The 12974-nt window shown below is 45.4% G+C and overlaps 1 protein-coding gene across 1 annotated transcript in view; it reads left to right on the top strand.

The window, feature by feature from the left end:
* The window catches only part of CSMD2 (CUB and Sushi multiple domains 2), a 169832-nt gene extending 157100 nt beyond the window's left edge, over positions 1-12732 (top strand). Inside the window, exons 41-47 of the mRNA XM_008055741.2 lie at positions 983-1045; positions 3173-3334; positions 5077-5189; positions 6856-6943; positions 8779-8917; positions 9100-9312; positions 12471-12732. Of these exons, the coding sequence (XP_008053932.1) occupies positions 983-1045; positions 3173-3334; positions 5077-5189; positions 6856-6943; positions 8779-8917; positions 9100-9259 (725 nt within the window). The 3' untranslated portion in view covers positions 9260-9312; positions 12471-12732. The remainder of the gene's footprint in view (positions 1-982; positions 1046-3172; positions 3335-5076; positions 5190-6855; positions 6944-8778; positions 8918-9099; positions 9313-12470) is intronic.
* Positions 12733-12974: the final 242 nt, after the last annotated feature.

The following is a 12974-nucleotide window of genomic DNA, read 5'->3' as shown; positions in this document are numbered from 1 at the left end:
AGTTCTTTATATATCTAGAATGTGAGGCACTTAAAAGATACATAATTTGCACATTTTTCCCATTTTATGGGTTATCTTTTTAACTTTCTTTTTGATGCTGTTTGAAGCACCAAAGTTTTTAATTTTGATGAACAATTTATCTATTTTTTCTTTGGTTGCTTATGCTTTTGCTGTCATATCTAAGAAAATGCCTGACCCAAGGTCACAAAGATGTATGCCTATGTTTTATTCTAAGAGCTTTTCGTTTCAGCTCTTACATTTATGTCTTTGATCCATTTTGAGTTAATTTTTTATGGTGTTGAGTCAGAGTCCAAATTCATTATTTTGCATGTGGATATCCAGTGTTCTAGCACAATTTATTAGAGAGACTATGCTCCTTCCCCATTGAAGTACCTTGACACGCTTGTAAAAAATCATTTGACCATAAACATATAAAGTTTATATCTGGATTCTCTAGTCTATTCCATTGATCTCTGTAACTATCCTTATGCCATCCTTTACCCAGCCTTGATTAATGTAGCTTTGTGGTAAGTTTTGAAATTGGGAAGAGTCAATCCTCCAACTTTGTTCTTCTTTTTCAAGATCATTTTGCCTCATATTTCTATATGAATTTTAAGACTGGCTTGTCAATTTCTACAGAATAGACATTTGGGATGTTGACAGGGATTGTGTCAAATTTCTACAGAATAGACATTTGGGATGTTGACAGGGATTGTGTCAAATCTGTAGACCAATTTGGAGAGTATTGTCAACTAAACAGTATTAAGGTTTCCGATCCATGAACAGTCAATGCATTTCCATTTATTTAGATCTCTAATTTCTTTCATTGATGCTTTCTAATTTTCAGTGCACACATTTTGCAAGTCCAAAGCAAGCTCTCAAAGAACCTATTGACCTAATGTCAGACAGTTGATCATTGCTTTCCCATTAAAGTGTGAAACAGAGGCTGAACCTGTTTTTTTCCACTCTCTTTCCCCAGCAGAGGTCCGGCCCAGTGGGAGACCCATCAACACTGCACGGGAGCCGCCACTCACCCAAACCTCAAGTATGTATGGTCCAGATGGTTGGCTCTGAAACTGGAGCTACTTTTTTCATGTCATTAGCCAGAAACAGGCAAATGAGTTACTGAGTGCCTAGCAGAAGGGCATGAAAACTACGTCTAGACCTAGACAGATTCCCTCACCCTCCTCCCCAGCCCAGGCAGACTTCAGGAGAAAGTGAGCCAGAAGGAAAAAGACACTTCATCCAGGAGAGAGAGCCAGTGCCTTCCAGAAACATGTCCAGAGCTCTGGAACTGTTGATTACCGCAGCCCCTCCTGGTACAAGACTGGCCAGCGTGTGGTTATACAGACATACAGACCAGACCCAGGTCCTGTACAGGGAGCTTCCTGGAAGCAGCTACATTTTTAAGATAGTTTTTGTGCCTTTCAAAATGTCACATTTAGAACTGGACTCAGAACTACATAATGCAAAATTATTATAGACTATCACATTCTTTTTTGAACCTTTGTTTTTTTATTTACCTCATTAGCATGTGCATTATGCAGGAAACAAGATTAGCTGTGGCATCATAAACTCATCTTGGGTGCCATTTTGGTCACTGACCAGCTGTGTTCCTGGGCAAATGAACTTTACCTCTTAACCTTCAGTTTACCATTCAGTAAAAAAGGATCATAATGCTTGCCATAGAGAATTATACATGAATAAATTGCAATTTTAGTAGCTATCACTGATTAGGTGTTTTTATGTGCCCAACATCATGTAATATACAATTAACGTTAGATTATTGGTCCCCCACAATAATCCCAGTGAGGTAGGTGGTATGACCACCATTTACAGAACTATAGGTATAGACTACACCAGGAGGAAGCTGAGGCTTTGCATATGATCAAACATAAGTGACAGAGCTAAGATTAGACTCCATGTCTGTCTGATTTCATTGGGTCATGTTCCTGTCTATCACACCATACTGATATATCTGTTTTCTCTCTCTTCTCATTTTTCCCTTTCATCTTTAAATACCTTTTCCTCCCTTTTTCCCTTTCTTTTTCTTCTCTTACTTCTTTCTAATTCCCTCTCTCTTCCTTTTTAAAAATGTTTTACTTTTAATTGACAAATAACAAATGTATATATCTATAGGATACAATGTGATGTTATGATATATGTATACACTATGGAATGATTAAATCAAGCTAATTAACATATATATCACCTCATCTAGTTATAATTTGTGAAGAGTGAGAACATTTAAATCTATTCTTTCAGCAATTTTGAAATATACAACACATTATTAACTATAATCACCATGCTGTGAAACAGATTGTTAAACTTATTCCTCCTGTCAAACTGAAACTTTGTACCCTTTGACCAAGTACTCCTCAGTGCCTCCCCCTGCACCTCAGCCTCTCTACTTCTATAAATTCAACTTTTTAGATTCCATATATGAGTATAAGTGAGATCATGCAGTATTCGTCTTTCTGTGCCTGGTTTATTTCAATTAGCATAATATTCTCCAGGTTCATACATATTGTTGCAAATGAAAGAATTTCCTTCTTTTTTAAAGCTGCATAGTATTCCTTTGTGTATATATACCATTTTCTTTACTCATTCATTTATTCATGGACACTTAGGTTGTTACCCTATCTTGACTGTTGTGAATAGTGCTGCAATGAACATGCAGTGCAGATATCTCTTTGACAGACTGATTTCAATTTCCTTCACCTAGCTGGGCATGTTCGCAGCACCTTGGGAGGCCAAGGTGGGAGGATGGCTTGAGCTCAGGAGTTTGAGACCAGCCTAGGCAACATAGCGAGACCTCGTCAACAATAAAAAAAAACAAAATTAAAAAATTTAGCCAGGCATTGTGGTGCCTGCCTATAGTCCCAGCTACTTGGGAGGCTGAGGTGGAAGGATCATCTGAGCCCAGAAGGAGATCAAGGCTGCAGTCAGCCACTGCACTTCAGCCTGGACAACAAAGTGAGATCCCAACTCAAAAAAAAAAAGGTACTCATTCACTCTGAGACAAAAGAGACTAGAGTGTTCTACCACCTCCCCACATGTTAGACATTAAGGAAAAGGTAACTCAGTGAGTGAGCTGGGGTCAGTCATCGGTGGTCCTAATTCTACCAGCACACACCAAGTCCCTCTCACATCTGTTTTTCAATTCCTCTAGTTCCTGGGGATGTTTTTGCCAAGAATTCCCTGTGGAAAGGGGCCTACGAGTACCAGGGGAAGAAGCAGCCAGCCATGCTCAGAGTGACTGACTTCCAGGTGGCCAACAGCAAAGTCAACGCCACCATTGTTGACCACAGCGGTGTCGAGCTGCACTTGGCTGGTGAGGAGCAACACCCCCCACCCCACCATGAGAGTAGGCAGGATGGGCACACACCACACACCCTTTGCAAGAATGAGCCTAATGTCATTGTACTTAATTGTGATGGGAAGCACAGACTTGTCTGGTGGCCAGGAGAAAAGGAGGTTTCTATTCATCTTTGCATGATATAGCAACATAGGCTGAAAGGAAATGGTTAGATGACAAACATGAGTAACTTGGATATGTAAAGAATGCTTATAAGCAAAGCAAAAAGAGACTGATATCCCTAAAACTGAATTTAAAATAGGGGCAGTCCAGGTGCAGTGGTTCACCCCTGTAATCCCAGCACTTTGAGAGGCAGAGACAAGAGGATTGCCTGAGCTCAGGGGTTCAAGACAAGCCTGGGCAACTTGGCGAGACTTCGTCTCTACAGTAAATCAAAAAATTAGCTGAAGTTTGGTGGCGCATGCCTGTAGTTCCAGCTACTTGGAAGGCTGGGGTGGAAGGATTACCTGAGTCCAGCAGGTCGAGGCTGCGGTGGCCGTGAACGTGCCACTGCACTCTAGCCTAAATGACAAAGTGAGACTCCAACAAAAAAAAAATCGAGGCAAAGGGTTCCCAAATGCCAAAGAACAATTAACAAACAAAATAAAAAATGTTTTTCAGTGGTAATGAGAAATAAAGAAAGTAAATACAAAATGTCATTTTCCACTTAGCCCATCAACCTTAGTGCTGGTTCAGCTGTGATGATCAGAGTCTAAAATAGTACAGTTTTAGAAAACATTTTGTCAAGATCTTTGAAAATTATTGGACCCATTAATTACATTTGTAACAATTTTTATCATAAGAAATTGATATGGAGAAAGTCAAACATTTATGAATAAAGGATGTTCCCCTTACAGGGTCATTTGTATTACATAAAAACTGGAACTAGAAAATTTCCCCAAAATAAAGAAATGAGTATTTTAATTATAGTATACCTGCTGTATAAAATATTATACCAATTTCGGGGAAAATGCACCCATTATAATGTATTTAAAATATGACTCTCATTTTTTAAAGGAAAAAATTATATTCATGAGAAAGAAAACTAGAAGCATTTACAACAACTTGTTAGCAGTAGTTATTTTTTAGTAATGAGATCAGGAGAGTTTTTTTTCTGCATTTTCCAAAATTTTCCCAGTTTTTAATATTTCTATAATCAGAAATTTGTAATGAGTAAATTTAGAAAACAAGTATTTACTTGATAGATGGATAAATGAATGCATGAGTGAATGAATAAACATATTAACACACAACCCCACAATCATCTCCACTCATTCATACATGCATGCACCTATACAACCGCATGATCACATTGTCTTTTTGCCCTAACATAGTCATAAACACACTCACATACTCCCATGTCCATGCCCTCATGCATTTCTGCACTCACTGAATTGTAAACATACCTGTGCATTAATGAACAGATTAAAACACACAAAATCATATTGTCACTGGTGCATGTATACACAGGTTCACAATCTCAACCCAGTAATCCAGTTACTAACACACACGGGCACACTCTTGTTTATACTCACATTCAGCCTACACAAACTCACATGCAGCACTGCACTTACTACTGAAAGACATGCAGGAATTATTTAGATCAACATCTAGACATGAAATTACACTCAGAAACTCACACCTACAAACCCAAAAACTGGGGTTTTGAAATTTTATCAGATCTTTCATGTCTACCCCCCTGAACTTTCTTTTCCCAGGAACTTACAAGAAAGAAGATTTCCATCTCCTACTTCAGGTTTACCAGATTACAGGGCCTGTAGAGATTTTTGTGAATAAGTTCAAAGATGACCACTGGGCTTTAGATGGACATGTAAGTTCAACAAATTGACCTTCTCATAATCTGCCCTATCCCAGTTCCCAGATCACTAGTGGGTAAGAGAAAGACAGAAGAGTGTGCAAACTTCTAGGATCAACATAAAAGCTTGGGAGGAGGTCTTCTGTGGGGTCAGGTCCGGAAGAAACAAGGGAGTCCTCATCTGCTAACGAAGTGAGCAAAGGAAAAGATTTAAAAAGCCAGAAGGATCAGAGTTCAGAGGGTCACCACGTCTGAGAGAGATGAAGGAAGTTCTGCTGTTAGAACAGAAAGCAAGGGATTGGAGATCAGGGATCAAGAGGGGATTCAGGCAAGCTGAAGGTAATGATATGGTGGGGGCTGAGTCCCACGTGACTACCTTGAACGTCTGCTCACATTTGAGGATGCAGATTATGGGTGACTCAATTTGAGAGACCAGGCCTGGGGGAAGGGATAGGACTTTCCTGCATTCCCTTGGGAAAGACATTACATTCTAGGGTTTTCTTGAGGAGGAAGCTGGGTCCCCAGTGACGCTCCTCTGCCCATGCCTTCCTATTTCACATATAGTGGAGTTGAGCATAGTGTCACCTACCACATCCTTAGCTTTCCTCTGTTGGATTGTTGGAGCTAGAAGAGGAAGCAAAGAAAGAAGTGAGAGTTCATGATGGGTCAGAGTAGCAGAGAGCTGGGGAGTCATGTGCCTCCTCATGGAAAGGTCTACCTGGGGGAAGATGGTAACTTAGTGACTTTGTTTCATGAATACTTAGGGAGAACCAAGTGGCTTCTGCAGGGGCTGGTACATTCAGGCAGTTCCTTGGTGTGCCCATGGGACGTGGAACTAGGAGTGTGGGCGGGGCAAGTTGAGGATATGCAGCTATGGAGGGCAAAGCAGTCAGAGCTACCACCCAGAATGACAGCCAACCACCTGCAGTCAGCCAGGGCATGTGGGGGTGAGGGGGACAGGTGGGGAGGTCAGCCCAGGGCATCTGAGACAGAGGGCACCCCTGGCATGGGTCCGAAGTAGCCAGGAGTGCAAGCACCCTCACCCTCAGCTACTGCAGTTCCAGGTCACACATGGTGAGTGTCATGGAGGCACTGTGGTGGAGGGAGCAGGAAGGAGTTAAGTCCTCAACTGCCCCCAAAGTTAGTAGCTATTGGAAATGTGATGAACCTTCCAAAACGCCTTTAATCAGCTAGGGACATTTTAATCGTGGTTCTGCTTGTTTCATCATGCTCCAAAAAAGTCAGTTTTTCCTCATAATAGTAATAGCAGCCATGTGTCTAAATAAGTTAAATAAGTGTGTTCTTAGTGCTTTATGTATATTAACTTATTTAATCCTCACAGCAAGCCTTAGACATAGGTACTGTTATTATTCCCATTTTACACATGAGAATCTGAGGCATGGCCAGACTGAGTGGGCTGAGTAGTAGAAAATAAAATTCTCTCCCCTACTTCAAATAAGTGGGTGGTGTCCCTGCCCCACCTGGCTCACCAGTCACACCCCACCCTTGCCTTGGTATAGACAGAGAGTCAGAGGTCCGTGTTGGAGCAGCGGGTCAGTGGGTGACACCAGCATGTCTGACAGCATGTACCTGTGAGCGAGTCTGTCTGGTTTGGCCAGAGGAGTTCTAGATCCTTCTAGCATGCCTCCCATCTTTCTCTCTCTGCTCCCCACCATCACAGGTCTCCTCAGAGTCCTCTGGAGGCACCTTCATCTACCAGGGTTCTGTCAAGGGCCATGGCTTCGGGCAATTCGGCTTTCAAAGACTTGGTAACTAGCACGTGTCCCTTGGAAGGGTGAGATTGTAGGGATGGGAGAGAAACTGCGTGTGCTGGGATAGGGAAGAGGATTGGGAACTTCAACAGTCTGAGACAGGGTACTTGGCCTCTTTGGCATCGGGAATGTTTCTGAGATTCTGACAAAAGCTGCGGAATAAAAAAAAGCTCCACAGCCGGGCTCGGTGGCTCAGCCTGTAATCCCGCGCCTTTAGGAGGCTGAGGTGAGTGGATTGCCTGAGCCCGCGGGTTCAAGACCCGCCTGGGCAGCGAGACCTCATCTCTACAATAAATCAAAAAATCAGCCGGGCGCGGTAGCGCATGCCTGTAATTCCAGCTACTTGGAAGGCTGAGGCGGAAGGATCGCCGGAGCCCAGCAGGCGAGGTTGAGGTGGCCGGGAGCGGCCACTGCACTCCAGTCTGGGCGACAGAGTGAGACTCCAACTCAAAAAAAAAAAAAAAAAGCTCCACAAACAAACACATAAACACAACACACCCAACCTTTGCCAGACAGTCTCACACTCACGCCTTGAGGTGCGAGCCCCCAGCTTAAGGGACGCTGTGTCATAGATACAGCCACCAGCAACACTTTCTGGCCAACCCTCAGAAATCACCTCTGCCTCTGGACAAAGCCAGCTGGAAGCATCTTGGAGTTTTCAGGGTTGCCTTTACTTATGATATAATTTCCTCCTTAGCACAATACTAGAAGGTTAGCATTGTTCCCATTTTACAGATGAGAAAACTGAGCATCAGGGAGGCTTCCCTTCTTTGTCCTTCCCTAGAATCTTTACCCCACATGCTTCACACCATCCATGTCAAATGTCCACTTATCAGAGCCTGGCCCAGAGCCTCTGGGTGCCCAGCCTTGGACTCTGGTGAGGTAAGGGCCCCTGATTTCTCAGAAGCAGTGAAGGTAGAGCCAGGAGCCAGTCATGGGCGCAGGAGAGCCACTCAATGCCCTGGGCACTGACACCTCCAGCCTTCAGGGCCCCTGCCTGTCCAGGCAGTCCATTGTGTCTCCTCCAGCCCTGAGCTCCAGAAACTTCTCTCTGCACTAAGCAGCAGCTGGCCCCATACCTCTCCCACCCACGCTGTTCCTCCCCGAGTTGCTTTGACTCTGCTCTCGTTAGCTGTGTGAGCTAAGACCACGGTCTTCCACACGGCACCCTTCACAGAATCAAAGACAGCCTCCAGTGCCCACCACCCCAACCTAGCACACTGGAAGGGCCTCAGAAAATCAGAATTCTTGTTCTGGCTCCTCTCTCTGTATGCTCTCAGAGCCCAGCCCCTCGCAGGGGCCACGGTGTCTAATTGTGTTCTGAGCCCTCCTGGTCTGAGAGTTGGGGGTAGTGGGAGAAGGAAGGAAGCCATACTTCTCCCTAAGGAGAAGCTTCAGCAACACTGCCCCCGCCTCAGCCAGAGCAGTCCCACTTTCATCTGTCTTATATTTTGGCTTCCTTGTAAGATTTCATCTGATAAAAGGCTTCCACAGTCAAAAGAAGTTTAGAAACTTCTAAAGAGCTGCACCCCTTTAAGGGTTTTTTTCTGAGACATGGTTTCAGGCTCTTCTGCAGATTGTGGTCCAAGGACTGAACACAGTCCTCTGGTTGCCCAAGGCAGAAGCATGTAGGCCCCTGCTCCTGAGCAGTGTTCGAGTGTGTATGTGGAGACCAGCCGGTGGGCTCCAGGTACTTCCCTGTCAAGCTGGAGTATGAAGACCCCCCAAGCCGCAGCCTCACTCCCAAGAGTGCAGTGGGCAAGGTGGTTAGCAGGTCCCTATACCCAGGCAGTGTCTCTGTGACTTGAGTTTTTTGCTTTGGGACTTTGCAGACCTCAGGCTGTTGGAGTCAGACCCCGAGTCCATCGGCCGCCACTTTGCTTCCAACAGCAGCTCCGTGGCGGCCGCGATCCTGGTGCCTTTCATCGCCCTGATCATTGCGGGCTTTGTGCTCTATCTCTACAAGCACAGGTACGGTGGTAGAGGGAGGCACGGGCAGGGAGGGTGGCCAGCCAAGGCCTTCATGGCTCAGGAAAGCTGTAACCTTTGAAAGAAAGAGTGTCCTTCTCTCCCTCCCTTCCCCCCTGTAGACCCCTAAGCCTTGCTATCACTGTCTCTTTCCATGTCATGGTCACTCTCTCTCTTATTCCCAGGAGAAGACCCAAAGTTCCATTTAATGGCTATGCTGGCCACGAGAACACCAACGTTCGGGCCACATTTGAGAACCCAATGTACGACCGCAACATCCAGCCCACAGACATCATGGCCAGCGAGGCGGAGTTCACAGTCAGCACAGTGTGCACAGCAGTATAGCCACCAAGCCTGGCCATCTCCACCGCCACTGAGAGCCCCGCCTCCAGCAGCTGGTGAGACAGGGTGGGGGAGACAGGCTGCGACGCACACAGACAGGGACCTGTGCATGCACAGATGCTCCACCCCACCAAGACACACCCAGTAAGAGGAGAGCAGTGCACTGAGCATGACTGCGTGCCATGCACTGAGCCAGGTCCTCTCTGATCTAACTCACTGAATCCCTGAACCACCTGTGAGGCAGGAACTTGACCAAGATCACACAGCTAATAAGGAGAGGGGTTCAAATCCAATCCTAAGCCGGCTAGCTCCAGTGACTATGCTCTTAACCCTTGGACTTGGCAAAATATCCAAGCAGAGTGTATTAGTCAGGGATCTTCAGAGAAATAGAACCAATTTTGTGTGTGTGTGTGTGTGTGTGTGTGTGTGTGTGTGTGTGTGTGTGTGTGTGTGTATTCATCCTCTGGACCAAGGTCAAGCTCTGGAGATATATAGAGACATACAGAGATGCATATATACATGTATATGTGTGTGTGTGTATCCTCTGTGCCAAGGCCAAGCTCTGGAGCTATACAGAACTATACAAAGATGCACATATACATACATGTATGTGTGTGTGCATGCATAGGTATGTTGTGTGTATATATATAGAGATGTATACACTCACTATACACATAATATATGCATATATACTTCTCTATAAAGAGAGATATATGTCTATATCTACACATCTATATACCTATATGTTAGATAGAAATAAATATATATATATATATATATATATAGAGAGAGAGAGAGAGAGAGAGAGAGAGAGAGAGAGAGAGAGAGAGATTTATTTTAAGGAAATGGCTGGCAAAGCAGAATCTACAGGGCAGGTCAGCAAACTGGAAATTCCAGCAGGAGCTAGTGCTGTAATCTTGAGTCCACCAGCAGTCTGGAAGCAGAATTCCTTCCTCTTCAGGGCACCTCAGATTTTTAGTCCTTTAGCTGATTGGGTGCAACCCACTCACATAATGGATGTTCATCTTTTTTACTCAAAGTCTACTGATTTCAATGTTTTTCACATCTAAAAAATACCTTCACAGCAATATCTAGAGTGAGATTTGACCAAACAACTGGGCACCATAGCCTAGGCAGGTTGACATATAAAATTCACCATCACACAGAGCACAATAGATGAACTAACATAATCCCTGCCATTGAGCCAAGAGGGAGGTGATCCCCATTATTTGGGGGCAGACACACACAAGTATACACTCACACACACACACACGCACATGTGCATGCATCTGACAGGCCCACTGGAATGGAACTGACAAATCTAAAAAGCATTGCCACTTCTTCACTGCGTCCTCCCCCAATCATACACTCACCTCTAGGACCTGGGAACCTTTGAGAGTTGCCCCAAGAGGATGTCCAAGTTGCATCCCTCTGAGAACTGTCTTCTGCCACACATCCCACTTTCTGGAGATAGGCAGGTGCCCTCTCTCAGGTCTTTCCACCCACCTTGGAGAGCCTAGCCAAAGCTGGAGGGCTCTGGGGAGAAAGTCACAGAGTCAGAGAGATGGGTATTCCAACAGGACAAGGGAAATTGGTTAAGGGGACCATCAGCCAACCCCGGAGCTAGTGTCATCTCCTTCTTTCCACACCAACTGCACATGTAGCAAGTGTTTGGGGCACACAAATGGCAGCTCAGCGAGGGAACAGGCTTGTGTGTGCAGGCGCATAGGAGGGCTGGCTATGACCCTATACCAGGGTCATAGTGAGGTCTCCACCTACTGAGCATCGGTGCCTGCTCCCTGGCATGCCTTGCTCCCTTTCCTCTGCACAACTCCTAGGATTTTCAGTTTCTGCCTAAGTCCCACATCATGAGCTAGTCAGTGATGCAGTAAATGTCCGTGCTTTTCAATACTCTGCTACGCTGCCCCCAATTCTCTCTTCCCCTCTTTGAGCCTGCTGTTTTCCTCTCGATCATTTCTATTCCTTAAGTTGAAGCTTAAAAGTGTAAATGTTACTATAATGTATGCACAAAGAGCTAAAAATTAGTCTCAGAATATATGAAGGCCACTGTGGCACACAGACAATTTTATGAAAAAATTTTCCCCATCTTTTTACATCACTCCAAGACACTTAAATAAGACAGAAAAATTACTCCAGTGGGATCATTTTAACATTCCAAAATTACTCCTGAGCTTTCATCTTTATGCTCAGTCTTTACTTTTTCCTACCTTCTTCCTACTCAGAACTCATACCACTAGAAAGCCAGAAAGAAAAAGAAAAATTTCCCCTGATAACGTAAATCAGCCCTGAGAGGTGATCAGTGATAAATCTGACCATCAAGCCTCACATGAATGATTGAACAGCATAAGAAAGAAACAAGAGTGCCCCATGGTCCCTCGCTTCGCATCTGGGCAGAGTACCTGGTGCTGGTGTGCACCCAGCTGTCTCCTCTGGGGTCAGCAGCTCCGCATGCAGGCAGCCCTAGCGTTGCTCCCTTGCCAGCAGCCAGGGCCTCTGAACCTGCTGCCCTGCCCACAGGCCTCCATCAGGGCCCCTGTGGCCACTTCCACCCACAGCCTGAACAGAGAAGGCATGGCTTGGCTCAGGGGGTGGGGATGTATAAGGAGCCGCCCCTGAACAGACACACACATTTAAAGCAAGTGATTAGGTGGTAAGTTCAGATGATGCCTGACGAGAGCAGCTGAAATTAAAGTGAAAAGCTGACCTAGGGAAGTCGTGAGACCTGTGGGGTTGACGAGCGATGGAGCGAGTGAGCGGGGCCGTGCTTGAGAGCCCCTCCTCCATTAGAAAGTGTTTGAAATGGCAATTTACAGCTGTATTCTTATAAAGAAACTTTAATCCAGGCTGGAGCATAGCCATTATTGATATTATATTCATTTTTTCCCCTCTGAAAGAAACTAAAATTAAAACATTTTCCTGGACTCCTAAAAGTATGGTGCCCCCTAGGCACTGGGCTTATGTGCCTCGTGGGTAAGTCGGCCCCACAGGAAAAAGACAACTAGAAAAACACATGTTCTACTGTGTGTGTTCCCTACCTAACCAACCTCCAGCCTAGGAACACTAACAGAGATGAAGTTGGGGGTGGCCGATTTCTTTCCCTCTTTCCCATTTGTTCCCCCTTTGCTCTGTTGCCTACCCCAACCCCACTGCCTCTCTTCCTTTACTAACTCGGGTGTGATCTGTTTGTTCCCAGTTCCCCAGGGGGCAGGAAGTAGGCTCCCCTGAGCACAGTGCCCAGTGCCCATCTTCGTCTGTCTCTCCGCCTGTGTCTGCTACTGCTGGGACTGGGGCCCTCGCCCTGCCACCCTCTAGCCTGTCACCCTGGAGAGGACTCCTGCCGAGCCCTGACTTGGGGCAGTAAAGGAAGAGGGGCTGCTGACGGGGGAAGGAAGTGGATGGATTTGAAATAGCAAAACAACTCTGGGTGTGTGTAAGTGTGTACGGGCCAGAGCACACACAAACATACACTCCTCTCCTTCATTTGCGTCCTTTGAGAGAGACCATAAAGCCTTCAAAAGAAGAGTGCATGAAAGATGCCCCACGCCTTGTTCCCACAACACACAGAAGAGAAGAGGGGGAGGCATAGTCAGCTTCAAATCAACATGCCGCCCATCCCATGTGTGAGGACACAGTAAGTGTGTCTGAGGATACATCCTGAGGTGGTCAGTGTGCAGAAACCAACCATCTGCTGATGGAC

Source organism: Carlito syrichta, unplaced genomic scaffold (genome assembly GCF_000164805.1).
Source record: "Carlito syrichta isolate Samal-C Ts95f unplaced genomic scaffold, Tarsius_syrichta-2.0.1 Scaffold301936, whole genome shotgun sequence".
Taxonomy (NCBI): Eukaryota; Metazoa; Chordata; class Mammalia; order Primates; family Tarsiidae; genus Carlito; species Carlito syrichta.
This window is presented reverse-complemented; position numbering and strand designations above follow the sequence as displayed.